General features: G+C 34.0%; 1 protein-coding gene across 7 annotated transcripts in view; it reads left to right on the top strand.

The window, feature by feature from the left end:
- The window catches only part of USP34 (ubiquitin specific peptidase 34), a 263,416-nt gene that overhangs the window by 127,897 nt on the left and 118,327 nt on the right, over positions 1-17,192 (top strand). For all 7 annotated transcript variants that reach the window (XR_010405682.1, XM_064572466.1, XM_064572467.1 and 4 more), the window contains 5 exons: positions 2,040-2,254; positions 6,375-6,490; positions 6,583-6,710; positions 14,213-14,302; positions 16,511-16,606. Coding sequence is in view for 6 of the 7 variants with exons in the window: in XM_064572466.1 (XP_064428536.1) it covers positions 2,040-2,254; positions 6,375-6,490; positions 6,583-6,710; positions 14,213-14,302; positions 16,511-16,606 (645 nt within the window). In the remaining variant the exon portion in view is untranslated. The remainder of the gene's footprint in view (positions 1-2,039; positions 2,255-6,374; positions 6,491-6,582; positions 6,711-14,212; positions 14,303-16,510; positions 16,607-17,192) is intronic.

Genomic DNA, 17,192 nt, shown 5'->3' on the forward strand with positions numbered 1-17,192 from the left:
AAGTACTTAATTTTTCTGTCATTTTCTCATCTATAAAATAGGAACAATAGTACCTGCCTCTTGGGTTTCAGTGTGAACATTTTATGGGCTGATGTGATTGGCACATAACGAGAGCTCAATAAATATTAGCTACTATTTATTACTGTCATTATAAGTAGTAATATTTGAATTGATGGTGATAAAATATAAATATGTGGTTTATCAGGATGAGTTTTTTTTAGACCTGACAATTTGCCAGGCTTTTTAGAATTCAGTATGCTTGTTTGGAAGAACTACATGTCCATATATAGATAAACACACACACACACACACATATAAACTACTTTATTTCCTTTGCCATTATTTTTTATTGCTAACCCATATGAGTTTAAAGATGATGTCTCTCAGTCTTGGCAGTATTGACATTTTGGGTCAGATAATTCTGTGTTTTGAATTTACAGCAGTGTGAATGAATTGTAGCATGTTTAGCATCATCCCTAGTCTCTCTTTCTAGATGCCAGCAGCATCTCCCAAGTTATGATAACCAAAAATAACGCTAAACGTTGCCCAGTATCCCACCTGGGGACCACAGTCACCTGTGATTGAGAACATTGGTTTATAGTCTGGCATTATACATACACACATTCAAAGTTCGTCCCAGGACAACTCATAAGGAAGAAAAAGCAATTAGTTTGTAAAACTGAGGTGAAATGTACTCATTTTGGCACATTGTAGTTCTTTAAGTTTTCATACTCACAGCAGTTCCCTACTTCACAAGACCTAGAATGATTTAATTTTTTCATTTTAGGCCTATCCATATTCTCTGTTCAAGGTACCGCTTGTGAATCTCTAAATTAATCCCGACCTTTTCTCCTTCAATGTTATTTCATCTTTTTTGTTTGCCATCTTTAAAGTGCCCAGTATGGTATGTTTCAGAAGTGAGTGCTGGGGTACCTGGGTGGCTCAGTTAGTTGGGCATCCAACTCTTGATTTGAGGTTGAGTTACGATCACAGAGTCATGAGATTAAGCCCGGCATTGGGCTCTGGGCTCAGTGGGGAGTCTGCTGTAGATTCTCTTTTTCCCTCTGTCCCTCCCTCTGCTTGCGCACATGCATGCTCTCTCAAATAAAGAAATCTTAAAAAAAAAAAAAATGCTTAGTGCTTAATAGGTGCTTATTGTTTTTTGTTTTGTTTTGTTTTTTAAAGAATTTATTTATTTGACAGAGCGCACAAGCAGGGAGAGCAGTAGAGAGAGAGGGAGAAGCAGGCTCTCTGCTGAGCAGGGAGCCCAATGCGGGGCTTGATCCCAGGACCGTGGGATCATGTTCTGAGCCAAAGGCAGATGCTTAACCTCTGAGCCATTCGGGTGCCCCCAGTAGGTGCTTATTGTTTTTTGGTTTTTTTTTTTTTTAAGATTTTATTTATTTATTTGAGAGAGAGAATGAGAGAGAGCAAGCACATGAGAGGGGGGAGGGTCAGAGGGAGAAGCAGACTCCCTGCCGAGCAGGGAGCCCGATGCGGGACTCGATCCCGGGACTCCAGGATCATGACCTGAGCCGAAGGCAGTGGCTTAACCAACTGAGCCACCCAGGCGCCGGGTGCTTATTGTTTTAATAGGTGTTTGTATTGTATAAAATTCTCCTGGTTAATAACCACATCTAGGTTGTGGCCTTAAATTGTAGTATTTGCCTGTTAGTAATCTCATTCGATTCTACAGTTGTATGAATAAATTTAAATAAATTTTAAGATTTCACATTGTGATGTGAGTTGAAAAAATAATTATGTAATAGTGAGTTCACTGATCTTCTCTAAAATTACTCTTTGAGTTTGTTTTAGTGAAGTGTGTTGACGGGTTAGACAATATGTGGGTATATTGTAATTAATATATAGTTCTGACAGTGTGGGCTTTTAGTTTTTGTAAAGCTCACAATATTCCATGTTGTTACAAAACAAATGTAGATTTGTTCTTGACTGTGATATAACTTGTGCTGAATATTTTGAGAGTTAATTTTTGTGATTCACAAAGTATGTTTAACTTTGTGCTCTTCTCTGTGTTATAGGCACATGGTTGATGATATGCTAAGTGCAGATGATGTCAGTTGCAGTAGCTCCCAGGTCAGTGCAAAATCAGAAAAAAATATGGCTGATTTTGATGGTGAAGAATCTGGGTGTGAAGAGGAACTAGTTCAGATTAATTCACATGCAGAGCTAACATCTCATCTCCAACAACATCTTCCCAATTTAGCATCTATTTACCATGAACATCTTAGTCAAGGTAAGGTTCTGTAGTAAGTAAAATATATTACTTTCTTTAAAACAGAGGAACAATTTGTATTCTTAAAAGGATTCAACATTTAATGTTATGATACATAAATATTTTTGCCAAAGAGCTTTCACGTGGTTAGTTTTCATTCCTAGGGAATGAAATTATTATGAATACTTCATCGTGAATATAAAGGTTGCATTTCCATCTAGAGATATTTAGCTAGGAAAGGAAATACATAATATATATAAAATTACAACTTTGTGTTTTAGAAAATAAATGGCTGTATTAAATTGTATATTTAGAAATCTTAAGAGCTAAATTGAGATTACACAGGGTCATACATTGTATGAGTCCATTTATATAAAATGTCTAGCATAGTCAAGTTTGTAGAGAACAGAAAGTAGATTAGTGGTTGCCTGTGGCTAGGGAAGGTTGTGGGGGCGGATAAGAGGAGAGGTAACTGCTAAAGGGCAAGGTGTTCCATCTGGAGTGATGGAAATGTTCAGTGACCATACTTGGAAGACTGGAGATTAGAGGAGTTAAAGAGTAATAGAAGAAAAAGGAGGAAAGGGAGACAGATTAAGAGGGAAATACAGTTTTAGAATTAGCAATTTAAAGGTCCAACCTCCTGAAGCTAATGGAACATTGTATGTCAAGTATACTTAGGGAAAAAAAGTAGTATATACATTAAAATAATTAAAATAAAGGTCCAACTTCATGCTTTTTAAGGGTACTATCAGCACTTGCTAGCCTAGGAAATGGGTTTTGGGGTGCCAATACATTACAGACTAAGTAAACCTGATGAATTAGGTTTATGTTAAAAAGCCATGATCAGGGGTGCCTGGGTGGTTCAGTCATTAAGCGTCTGCCTTCGGCTCAGGTCATGATCCCAGGGTCCTGGGATTGAGTCCTTCATCGGGCTCCCTGCTTGGCGGGAAGCCTGCTTCTCCCTCTCCCACTCCCCCTGCTTGTGTTCCCTCTCTAGCTGTCTCTCTCTCTGTCAAATAAATAAATAAAATCTTTAAAAAAAAAAAAAAAGCCATGATCAAATTTGGAGATACAACTTGTGGACTTTGGCAACAACTTACTGATTTCAGATGTTACTTGTGCATAATATAGATAAGGATACCTTGACTTTTTAAATTGTTATTGTGGTTTTTTGAGAAATGAAAAGGTTAAGATTGAGGTCATTTGAATTTGATACCATATTTAGTAAATTTTCACCATTCTATTTTTATCCTATTTTCCTTTTATTTAGTATTACATCTATTTTTTAGTATCTGAAGTTAGAAATTGAGCAGAATTATTATGTATATTAATGCTCTCCAAGTCTACCTTGTATTGCCATGTATTTAATACTATAAAGAACTCTTTTAATAGAGTAAAATGATTCACTTCTAGAGTAAAACAATTCACTTTAAAAATGGGCAGGGACACCTGGGTGTCTGGTCAGTTGAGTGTCAGACTTGGTTTCACTCAGGTCATGATCTCAGGGTTGTGAGATCAAGCCCCATCAGAGCCCCAGGGCTCTGTGCGGAATCTGCTTTAAGATTCTTTCCTTATCTCTCCCCCTCTGTCCCTCCCCACACTCCTGCACATGCTCGCTGTCCCTCAAATAATTATTATTTATAATAATATAAACTATTATATATAACATAAATATTACATTTATATATAATAAATATATAATGAATATAATAAATATACATTATATATTATAAATATATATAAATAATATAAACTATATAAACTGTTATTCCCTCAAATAAATAAAATCTTTAAATAAAAATTGACAAGTAGTTAAAAGTTTGTATAGTTAAAAGAAGATACCAAAAAATGGTTGGTAAATACATAAAAATGATGCTCAATATCTTTAGTTACCTGGGAAATGCAAATTAATACCACAGTACAGTCCTAGTACACACCTACTGAAATGGGTAAAATTAAAAACTATAATCATATTAAATGATACTAAGGATGTAGAGCAACTAGAACTCTCCCTTGCTGTCCAGGAGTATGAAATAATAAGCCAGTTTGGAGAACTGTTCTGCCAGTTTCTTTCTTTTTTTTTTTTTTTAAAGATTTTATTTATTTATTTGAGACCGAGAGAATGAGAGAAAGAGAGCACATGAGAGGGGGGAGGGTCAGAGGGAGAAGCAGGCTCCCTGCTGAGCAGGGAGCCCGGTGCGGAACTCGATCCCGGGACTCCAGGATCATGACCTGAGCCGAAGGCAGTCGCTTAACCAACTGAGCCACCCAGGCGCCCCACCAGTTTCTTATAAGGTAGAACTTGTATCCCTCCGTATGACCCAGCAATTCCTATTCTAGGTATTTACCTGAGAAATGAAAACATAACAGCCACAAAAAGATTTGTACATTGAATGTTCATACCTGTTTCACTCATAAGAACCTCAACTGAAATTAACTGGTAGATTAACAAATTATAGTATACATAGTGTAATACTGCTCATCAATAAAAGGGAAAGAACTCATACATGCAACTCAGTGGGTGAATATCAAAAAACATCATTCTAAGCAAATGAAGTTAAAAGGAATAGTACATACTATATATCACTTATGTGGTTTTGGAATGTTCAGAAGTAATTTATAATGGTTGAAATCTACTTAATGATTACTGAAGATTTGGTGGTAGGGAATGATTGTAAAAGGTCACAAGGAACCTTTTTGGGGTGATAGAAATGTTCTGTATATTGCTTATGTGTTTATATTTTAATAAAATTAATTTAAAAATAAACACCAAAACAAAACCCCCAAAAGGCAAGCCAAAGTCTGGGAGAAATATTTACAAATCATACATCTAATAAAGGGCTTGAATTCAGAACATATAAGAACTTTTACAACTCAGTAGTAATTTAGCAAATAATGTACACAAATGACTGATAGCACCTGAAAAGATGCTTAGTCACTAGGGAATTGCAAATTTAAAAACCTTAATGAGATTCTACTGCACGCCTACTAGAATGGCTAAAACAAAGAAGTCGACCATGCCAATGTGATGTGGAGTTGTAGAGGAACAGTAACTGGTATGCTAATAGACTATTGGTGGGATGTAAAATGGCTAACCATTTTGGAAAACAGTTTGGCAGTTTCTTCAAATGTCAAACACACATTTACCTTGTGAATCACTAATTTCATTTTACCAAAGAGAAAGGAAAGCATGTGTCCATACAGAGACTTGTTATACAGACATTTATGGCAGCATTATTCATATAGCCCAAGACTGAAAACTCCCAAGTCTGTTAACTGTTCAATATAATCAAAATGAAATATTTCCACATAATAGAATATTATTTTATAATTAAAACACACTAGTGAAATGTGCTTTGACATGGACATACCTCAAAAATTTTGCTAAGTGAACAAGCTCAGACATAAGACTATACATATTGTATGATTCCATTTACATAAAATTTCTAGAAAATGCTAATTTATGGGGATGGAAAAATGGATTAGGGCTGGGGAGTGGGATAGGAATTAATTGTAATTAATTGTAATTAGGTACAAGGGAATGTTTTAAGGTGGTGAAAGTGTTTTAGACCTTATGGTGATGGTTGCACAATTCTTATTTTAATGTAATCAGTGTATACGTACCATTCAGTAGGGAAATTTCATGGTAAATCTGTTTAAAGAGACAAGCATTTTTGCTTAGGAGAGCTAGTGAGAATTTATTTAGCCTGGCGCTCAGAGTCTGAATTGTTAGAATCTTTGATTGTTACGGGTAAATCATCTCCAATAAATTTTTTTAATGTACGGATATAAAATACTTTAATAAAGAAGGTAATTTAGAAGAATGTTCCTTGGCTATACAATTATTTCAAGAAAATTATCTTTGTGCTTAATTTGTGTTTCAAGCATTTATATACTGTTCTCTTGACATGCAAAAAGCAATTAATACTTATTAGAAATAGCAAAGAGACCATGAGAGGTCTCTTTCCTTAACTTTAGTTTAATCAAACTCAAACAACTGTGCCATTCACAAAGCAACTGTTGTGTTAATCTTGTATTGTTTTTGTTTTTATACTTCTGATTTGTTGACATTATGAATGCTATAATTGACAATTTCTGCCTGTTGTATTCCTCTAGAATGTGTTATATTTTACCCTTTCAGGACCTGCAGTTCATAAACATCAGTTCAACAGTAATGCTGTGACAGACATTAATTTGGATAACGTTTGCAAGAAAGGAAACACCTTGTTATGGGATATAGTTCAAGATGATGATGCAGTAAGTTACCTAATAGAGCAAAAAGACGACAAAATTACAGCAAAATGCAATTAGGATAAAGAGTAACTTTATGTGTATACATTTTTTTGTAGGTTAATCTTTCTGAAGGATTAATAAATGAAGCAGAGAAACTTCTCTGTTCCTTAGTATGTTGGTTTACGGATAGACAGATTCGAATGAGATTCATTGAAGGTTGCCTTGAAAATTTAGGAAACAACAGGTAAACAGGAATTTAAAATTTTTTTTATGTAGTAGTCAAAGTTCATTTTGTATATTCTTTACTGACTAGGTGTAGTGGATTCATATCAATGTACCATTACCAGCCTTTTTTTTTTTTTAAAGTAAGTGTGGCTTTCATATTAGGTTTGAAGATTTTTACCTCACAGGGTTCTTTTTTTTTCTTCCTTCTTTTAAATCAGCCAGTCTTGCTTTTTCAGCACTTTTGACACTCTTGATTAGCTATCTAACAGAAAAAAAGTAATAATACTCTCTTTTTCTGGGAATATAGTGGTGACTGCTGTGTTTTCAAATTACAGTTAAATGTTCTTAAACTGTGTCATATATAAAAGAAACTAAATAAGATAAACGAAGTTAAACTTAAGCTGAAATATAAATATTTTGATAATGGCATTGTTCTTCCAAGTGGGTTGATCTTTTGTGTCTTGACTTCTGTAGTGCATAGAGAGTTAGGTTAGTGTTTTTTTCTAGTTTGAATTCCGCCATATATTTATATACTTTTTATTGTGTCTGAGATGATTACCACAAGTTTGTGGATTTTCAGGCCTTTTCCATTGGTATAATTTCAGATTTCCTTTGTCTTAACAACAGTCCTTTGGAAATGCCATTCTCTGATATAGTGAATTCAGTTACTAATTGAATATATTGTATTCTGTTGTATTCATATAATGTTTTCAGCCTACCTCTGCCTAAAACTGATATAAATGTTTAATTTTATTGAATATTTAAGTGCTTTAACCTATTTTTTACTCAGTTGAATTAGAAAAAATATGTGTGATATTTTCTACTTTTGGTTTTTTAAGGGCCATATAATTTGAACAATCACAATCGAAAAATTGCTTCTTCATGCAAGTATAAGAAACCACAAATAGATCTCTGTTAGTGGATCAGTTGCATCATTTGGCATATATGCTTTAAAAGGAATGCTTTAGTGTCTGGATGATATTTCATCATTTACATAGGTATTATAGCAGTTAACTTTAAAATGTTGTCTTTTGGAAGTCTTTGTGAAACCACTGAAGTTTTTTAAAGTGGTTGTATCAATTTATATTTCCCATATGTGCATCTGCATACCTATCCAGTAATTCCACTGCTAAGTATGTGCTTTACAGAAATACATCCAGATAATTGCCAAAAGGCACACTGAAGAATGTTCATAGCAGCACTATTCAAAATAACTAAAGAGTTCTTGTATAGCTATCCAAGTGCCAAAAACGAGTAGAAAGGAAAATTATGGGTTGTTTGTTGAATGAAGCCATAGCAGTAACATTGAATGAACTATGGAATAGTGTGGATGAATCTCACAAGCATAATGTTGAGTGAAAGAAGCCAGATAGAATATATCACTGTTATTCCACTTATGTGAAGTTTAAAAAGAGGAAAATAATTGTAGTTAGTAGTCAGGATAATGGTTACTGTTGGGTTATTAGTGACTCGAAAATGGGGCACAATGAAGGCCAGAAGTATGTTGGTAATGATTTATTTCTTCAGTGGGTGCTGGTTGTACAGTATGTTCACCTCCTAATATTTTCAATTGTTAGATTTATACATGTTTTTCTATGTATACTGCAGTGAAACTATGTGAAAGATAAAATATCATGCAGCCTTTAAAGAGCCCATTTTTAAAAAGATTATATAATGATATGGGCATATACTTGGCGGGTTTGTCTTTTAAAAAGATTGCATGCAATATATGAGACGGTAGTAAAATGGTTATTTCCGAAAGGATTGAATTTTTTTTTCTTCTTTATGCTTTTCTACTTTCTAGTTTTTCTATAATGAACATACCTTTCTCTTAAAAGTGGGGAAACTTAGAAGGGACAAAAGGAAAAGTCTTGTGTGTAAAATGGAAAATTGTCAATCTGGATTTTTTATTAAACTTTAATTTGTTCACTCCCAAATTATTTGAAGATGAAACATTTTCAGTCAATTCCTGTATCCTAATATAATGTTTTTTGGAGTATGTAGTAAACATTATTGTGTTGAACCTAATTTTGCCCTCACACTTGACTCTTCATATGGTTGCTATATCATGCTAGTTTTGTAGTGAATGATAGTCATATGTGATAATATGTAGAACACAGTGGCATTTTTCAGTATTGGAAATATGCAGCACATCTCGTGTATCCCAGCTGAACTTACCAAAGTTGTTATGCACGTTGAAAAAAAGTTTTGTTTTGTCTTTAAAGACTTTATTTATTTGATAGAGAGAGAGAGTGAGAGAGGGAACACAAGCAGGGGGAGTGGGAGAGGGAGAAGCAGGCTCCCTGGGGAGCCCAATGTGGGCTCGATCCCAGGACCCTAGGTCATGACCTGAGCCAAAGACAGACGCTTAACGACTGAGCCACCCCAAAAAAGTTTTGTACATCATTAGTCTGGGTTTCCTGATAGACCAGTGGTTTTTAATGGGAGTGATTTTTCCCCCCCCGTAGGCAATGTCAACCAACATATTTTTGGTTGTCACACATGAATGAGATTGGAGGTATGATTACAGGCCAGGAATGCTACTAAAGACCGACCCATCAATGCAGAGGATAGCCCCTCCACAATGGCCCAAATGTCTGTAGTGACCTCAGAGTTTTAGAAATCCCATTCAAAACACAAGAATCCTTTCTCAAACCTAGTCCCCCAAGTTTACCATCAGAAAGGAATGTTGCACAGAGGTGCTAATATTAATAGAAAAGCGCTTATGTTGAAATAAATGGGCCACTGCAACCTTAACTCATTTAGCATTTTCCTGACATTTGACAAAAGAACACAGAAGTCTACTTCCTGATGATGTCAGTTTTTTATGTACTTAGTAGGGAGGTTTTAGCTTTTTATTTTCTCTATGCTAATTTTTAAATTTTCTTTGCAGTACCTTTATTTGCCATGGTTTATAGATCTGTCAGCATTTTTTGTTTTTTCCTTTTCTATGGTCACATTCCAATTTATTTGATAAAATGAACTTAGCTTTTATGGAACAGTAATAGGGGCTTATTCTCAGGAAGCATGGAGATCAAGTCTTCTATAAATTGCCCATAATTGCATAATTCTCCCATTTATATGGAACCATTGTAAACACTTTTTAAAAAATGCCTTGTGTGCCTCTGTGATATGCAACTTGTGTTTTGTGTACATTTAGCCTCAGGCAGATTGTTTTATAAGGCACATAAGGACGTTTTGAGTGCAGGAAGTTAGAAGTTACAGAAATACCTAGTAGACTGGTTTGCAGAATATTTTCATAAAGAGAGCATGAGGCAGACAGTAGCTCCCACAATGAAGAGTCCACTACTTTTCAGCTTGATATTGGTCTCCAAGGATGTTTGAGGAAAGATTGCTGTCCATTGGGTAGGGTTGTAATCAGCCCCTTTGGTATTTTATGTTTACTAGAAGGCAGGTCCATATCCTGTGCCTTGGTACTGCCTGAAATTGTCCCCTTCCAAGAATTGAATTGAGACTGGAAATCTATCCTCTGTGCTATTTTTTTCCATTTTTGATCCTCTGTAGGTACTTTAACACATATGCTCAAAGTTTTTGCCTTTTTTTTTTTTAAAGATTTTATTTATTTGAGAGAGAAACAGCATGACAGTGGAGAGGGTCAGGGGAAGAAGCAGGCTCCCTGATGAGCAGGGAGCCCAATGTGGGACTTGATCCCAGGACTCTGGGATCATGACCTGAGCCGAAGGCAGTCGCCTAACCAACTGAGCCACCCAGGCGCCCCAAGTTTTTGCCTTTGTGTACAAAAGATTTGAGTAAAATGATCATGTGTCAAGGCCTGTTTATATAAGTAGAGGTTTAAATAATTAAGAAATGGATGGTACTATATGCTACTTTTTTTTTCCTCCTTAAGACTATGTTATGTATAACATTTCATGTCAACTTTCAGCATACTAAAATTTGTGATGACTGAGTAGCATTTTGTAGAACACATTAGTCTTCAGATATGTAGTCCAGGATTAGGAAAAAATCATTATGCTAAGGCAACATAACATTTCATTGGTAATACAGGAATACCACACTGTTGCCTAGATTGAAGCAAAGAGGGCAGTTTGGGGTAATAACACTTTTATTAAGTCTAAAGTTAGTATTTTGTTACTCTGGATCATTGAACCTTTTTATCCTAAACATATTGTTGCCTATGATTGCATTTTGGTATTTGAAATTTTCACCCTTAGAAGAAATTGTGAAATGTAGGTTTGAATATAATGACCCCTTTTTTTAAATACTGAGTTTTGTAAGCATATCAACAATCAAAACTATTTAGGCAAAAAAGTTGGTACGTTAGTGTAACATCTTGTAGTCGTTACAGGAGAAATTCTACAACATAATTTTAATAACAAGTTGGTAGATCTTGTGACTTTCCTTTAACATTGAAGTATAAATTATTATTATCACCAAATTATCTTCCCCATTTTGTACTAATTTTCAGTCTGTAATCTGTACTTTATATAATTTTTCCATCTAAATTTATCAGCTTAAGTAAAAAGTTTTAGTGTTTTGGGATCACTTTGTGGATTTGGTCATTTCTTATAAATTTTTTATATGTTTGAATTTTTTTTAAGGAGAAAAATGGAATTTTTCTTATAATCTGATAAACTTTTAAAGAAATGTTTTGGCTTTATAAAATGTAATCATTCCCTGATAACTCAGTGTTTATATTATAAATTGTGGCAAAAAGCATTCCTTTTACAATAGGAGTAGAGGGAAGATGAGTCTCATTTCTACATTTGTATTTTCGGTTATTCTATTACATGAACCACACCACTATCCACTCATTTCAACCAATATCCACTTAACACCTGGTTTCCTATTCTTTATTGTCAAGCAACATTACATTTTATAAAATGAAAACATGTTTATTGTGGCAAATTTGGAAAGTAAGTTTAAACAATCTAGACGTTCAACACCATTGACTGCAAGAGATAATTTAATAAGATTTTCAGAAAATAACTATTGCACACTATAACACTTGTCATAGTGTCTTAATGTAAGATATATCTCTTTCTAGCTCTTTGCTTCTTTGTATTTTATTTTTTTATTTTTTACTTTTTTACTATTTATTTGAGAGAGAGAGAGCACAAGGAGGGCAGGGGAAGGCAGAGGGAGAGGAATAAGCAGATTTCCTGCTGAGCAGGGAGGCAGACGCAGGCTCAATCCCAGGACATCAGGATCATGACCTGAGCTGAAGGCAGACACTTAACCTACCGAGCCACCAGGCGTACCTGTTTCTTTGTATTTTAAAACCACTGTTAAAATCACAATTTTGAAATTTGCCTTTGTGATTTTAGATGTAATTTTTCTATATTTTTTCCTTTGTGATATCCTGTATTGATTTTATGCTTGTAAAGCATTAGATCAAATTAATGTATATCTATACGTTCTATTTTTTTATGTCTTAATTCTTAGGAAAAACTCCCCTAATGTTTCTGGAAGTTTTTCAAGAGATTTGATTTTTTTATGAGGGGGTGCAGATGGAGAGGGTGAGAGGGAATCTTTTTTTTTTTTTTTTTTACTCTATTTATATTGTATATTTTTTTATTAACATATAATGTATTATTTGTTTCAGGGCTGTGATTCATCAGTCTTACACAGTTCACAGTGCTCACCATAGCACATACCTCCCTCCCCAATGTCCATCACCCAGCCACTCCATCCCTCCCACCCCCCCTCCACTCCAGCAACCCTCAGTTTGTTTCCTGAGATTAAGAGTCTCTTATGGTTTGTCTCCCTCTCTGGTTTCGTCTTGTTTCATTTCTCCCTCCCTTTCTCTATAATCCTGTCTTGTTGCTCAAATTCCATATATCAGTGAAATCATATGTCTTTGTCTGATTGACCTATTTTGCCTAGCATAATACCCCATTGGTTCCATCTACCTCATTGCAAATGTCAAGATTTCATCTTTTTGATGGTTACATAATATTCCATTGTGTATATATATCACATCTTCTTTATCCATTCACCTGTTGATGGACATCTAGGCTCTTTCCATTGTTTGGCTATTGTGGACATTGCTGCTATAAACATTGGGGGGCACATACCCCTTCAGATCACTACATTTGTATCTTTGGGGTAAATACCTGGTAGTGTAATTGCTGGGTCATAGGGTAGCTCTGTTTTCAACTTTTTGAGGAACCTCCATACTTTTTTCTAGATTGGCTGCAGCAGCTTGCATTCCCACCAACAGTGTAGGAGGGTTCCCCTTTCTCTGCATCCAGCGAGAGAGAATCTTAAGCAGGCTCCATGCCCAATGTGGAGCTATACACAGGGCTCAGTCTCACAACCCTGATATTAGCTGAAATCAAGAGTTGGTTGCTTAATCAACTGAGCCACCCAGGTGCCCCTTGACAAGAGTAAATTTTATTTTATTTTATTTTATTTTTTTGGTAAATTTTAGATAAAGAATCTACAGTTGCTTCCCCTTGATTCTCATGGTCCATTTTCCCAAGTTACAGCATTATACAACTTCGTGAAAAATACTAAAAATTTTAATATAAAAAATATACTTAAAAATTTAAATTTTTTAAAAGATTTATTTATTTTGGTGGGGGGAGAGGAGCAGAAGGAGAGAATCTCAAGCAGACTTCCTGTTGAGCGTGGAGCCCTACCTGGGGCTAGATCTCAGACCTTGAGATCATGACCTGAGCTGAAATCAAGAGTCAGACGCTTAACCGACTGAGCCACCCAAGCGCCTCCAAATTTAAATGTTTTTAAATATTTAAAGAATGGACAGAAGTATTCATGGACTGTTTCCATGACTTAACTGTTACTCCTTAATCTGTACCAGTGTGGTTTTGATCTTTTAGCATTCTACTAACATGCTGTTTCTTTTGTCATTTGGTGGTATTATTAACGTGGCTTATAATGAAGTGATTTTCAGCTCGGATCCAGCTCATATTAAGTGAGAATCAGGGAGAAAGGGATGATCTGTATAGTTTGAAAAGTGCTCTTTATATTATTGCTGCTCAGAATGTGACTCACAAACCAGCAGTTTGAGTATCATTTGTGAGATTGTTGGAAAAATTTCTTACCTCAGACATGGCGATCAGAATTTGCATTTCAACAAAATTTCCCCAAGTGAATAAAGTGAACATTAAACTTTGAGAAGTTCTATTCTAGATAACTTACTTAATAAGCTGCTTTTCCCAGTTTTCCTTGATTAAATCCTCAGAAGCATCCACAACTTAATTTTTTTTCCATGAAAGTTCTTTACCTTTAAATATTCTTCATTTGTTTTTATACTTAAGTATTTATAATGTATTTTACTTTAAAAATCTTGGATTGGGATTTTAATACTTGGGTTTCTTGACCCACTATATAAAATAAATTTAAACTTTACGGAAAATTTTTTCAGTGATTAGGTAAGAAATATATTTATAACGTAAAGTTCATTAAAATCCTTTTGCATTTAAGATTTTTAAATAGCTGAATTTCTGTAAAATGCTAGAATTAGTAATAGTAACTAAAATTATTTTATTCTATAAATATTTGTTTTTGCTCTTTCAGATCAGTAGTAATTTCACTTCGCCTTCTTCCAAAACTGTTTGGTACTTTTCAGCAGTTTGGGAGCAGTTATGATACACATTGGATTACAATGTAAGTAAATAAACAGAAGTATTCATTTTAAAGATTTTTCAATAATCATAGTTACCAAAGTTTTGAGTAACTATTAGCTTTTATTTTATATCAGGCATATTTGAGTTTTTTGTGGTTCAGATGTTTTCTTAGATTTTTCAGAGTGCTCTTTGCCATTTAGCCCATGGAGATTTTATCAGCATCAGTAGAAAAATCTGGCTTTTGTATTCTTTGTAGTTTAAGAAAAATACTGTAGCAAGTGATGCTCTAATTTTAGGGTGAAGATTCACCTTAAGATTCACCCTAGATTCACCATAGTAAAAGATTCCTGAAAAAGATACACACTATAATAAACAATGTAGGGTGTCTTTAATTTTTCCCATTACTAAAAATTGGTTGTAGACATTACATCATGTTAGGGATAATCTTGATACCACCCTATTACTACTTTACATTTATAGAGAATTTAAGATTAATCTATAAGAATGTGTTATTTGCTTTATTTTGGAGGGATTTCAGAGACATTTAGATTTTAGGAAAAATTAGACCTATTGAAGGATTCATTTTTGAGGTCAAATAAGATGGCTTTTTACCTAATTCCTTCTCACATCTAAGATTAGCTGTTAAGAGTACTTTGTTTACTTTCAAAGTGAGTATCATTTAGAAAAATTCTTAGAAGACTTCACAATAATTCTAAATAGGTAAAGTTAGTTGTCAGTTATAACCCTTGACTGCTCTGTTCCTTTAAATGGGACTTTTTTAACCTGAACCTCTATTTTTTTTTTTTTTTTTAAATCATCTTAGTCTCTTTTGTTATTATGAGTCTAGCGACAATTTTATTTGTAAGTATAGGGGAAAGTCGTTGAGATACTGAACAGAGGGATAGGGAAAAGTATTTAGCATCCTTTAAGTATAGGAAGATTGTGAGTCCAGTTTCGTTGACTTTTCAAATAGTTTTTAAATGGTTGAATGACAGAATTCTAAAGTATTAAAGGGATTTACTTGTAGCTAACTTGGGCAAGTTGGCGACATACTGTAGCCATTTGAGGAGGTTTATATTAAGGAATAACAAAGAGTAACATCTTATAGAAGTGGCCTACTATGTATGGTCAGTTACTTATCAAGTACCTGAACCTAAGTATATTGAGTTGAGACCCTTTTAGCTTGATCCTTAAAGTGAATAAGCTCAGTTAATGGCAATTCACAGTTTCCTACCTGAGACTGGTATCCAAAATCTCAAGTGGATCAATGAAAAGAACGCTGAGCTCCTGTGGTTAGTTGGCAGCAATAATGACAAAAAACTTTGTGAATCTATTATGTGCAGCAGCATTCAACATTTGGTACATATTATCTCTCAAATTCTTATGCCTCATATTTTAAAATTAGAAATTGTTATTCCTTATCTCTTAGTAAATCTTCAAGTAACCAGCAAACAGACTTTAAAAGGTCAGGTTACTTGCCCAAAGCCATGCTGCATGTATATTGGAACTGGTTTCAAACGTAAGTCTTACTGGATGTTTTCTGTGTTAATGGCATCTTCATTAAGGGATTGTCAAGGTGAGAATAACTTACTTTGAAAAGAGCGCTATAGCATGATGTAAATTAAATTACATCAGAAGTTTTAATACTTCTCTATATTTTAACAGATGTATTGGTAGTAAGTATTATGTGGAATAGATGTTAGTTATGGGTGTTATAATCCCTGAGATCTCTGATTGTATTTGTCACTTTTTTTATTCTAGTGTTTGTAGGTAATTTTGGAACTTGATACCTGATTTTTTTTTTTTTAACAAATATTCCACAATAAAAAAAAGAAAAAGTAATTGATTTAGTAAGTTTGTATTGTATGTGTATTATATGCCAGGCACTCTGCTAAATTTTACTAAATAATGACCAAGGCACACAATCCATCCTTATATGGCCTGTATCATACTATTTTTAATATTAATTCATGTTAGCCATTTATAATTAGCACTTGCCAGACATTTTATCCTCTTCACAGAGATTGTTTTGAGATTAAAAACAACAGTGATACTTTAAATTAAAAAAATTAAGACATATTGCTTTATATCTTTCACAATTCAAATAGAAATAGAAGTTGTAAATTTTTGGCAGTTAGAAGATTTTGCATTTGAAGAATTTTTAAATATACATTTTTTTCTTGTCCTAAAGCAGGTTTATTCTCTTACCCTATGCCTTTAAAAGTATTTTTTCTTTCATTTGGGCCAGGTGGGCAGAAAAAGAACTGAACATGATGAAACTTTTCTTTGATAATTTGGTATATTATATTCAAGCTGTAAGAGAAGGAAGACAGAAACATGCACTGTAAGTACCTTAACTATTAGGTTAGTTATATTTAAGTGTTGATTGTCTTTCCTCTGAAAGATAATGTCCCAGTATTTCTGCTTTTCTTTCATATAGTAAATAAATGCAATGAAAACTTTAGTTGTAAAAATTTTAAGAGAAAGAAATGTTCTTTTAAGTTGGAGAATTTTGTAAAGTTATTTTTATAATTTTTAACCTTAGGGAAATGTAGGTTATATAACTCTTGGGGGTTAACTTTCACTATTGAGTTCTGTTCAGAGTCACTGTTTTCAGGAATCAAAAGTTTTTTTCAAAAATCATCAATATCCTGTTTTACTCTTAAGGCATTGATCCTGAAATTTTGAAATATTTCATCATTTAGTGACTTTGGATAAGAATTGGTAGAAATGATCAGTGGTATAGCTGTGTTCAAAGCTTCTTATAGGGAAAATTGCTGTCTAGAAGAAAACATGTGAAATTCAGAAGGTTTCTGTTTATTAGTCAGCTGGTGAGACTGATGGCCAAGTCAAGAAAACCAGCTTACTGTGTATCAGCTAGCCTTAGTATTTATTGAGAAAATAATCCTATAGACAACTTCTATATAGAT

The sequence above is a fragment of the Mirounga angustirostris genome, unplaced genomic scaffold (assembly GCF_029215605.1).
Source record: "Mirounga angustirostris isolate CCGP_5_RB_7025 unplaced genomic scaffold, mMirAng1.0.hap1 SCAF_10, whole genome shotgun sequence".
NCBI classification, from domain to species: domain Eukaryota; kingdom Metazoa; phylum Chordata; class Mammalia; order Carnivora; family Phocidae; genus Mirounga; species Mirounga angustirostris.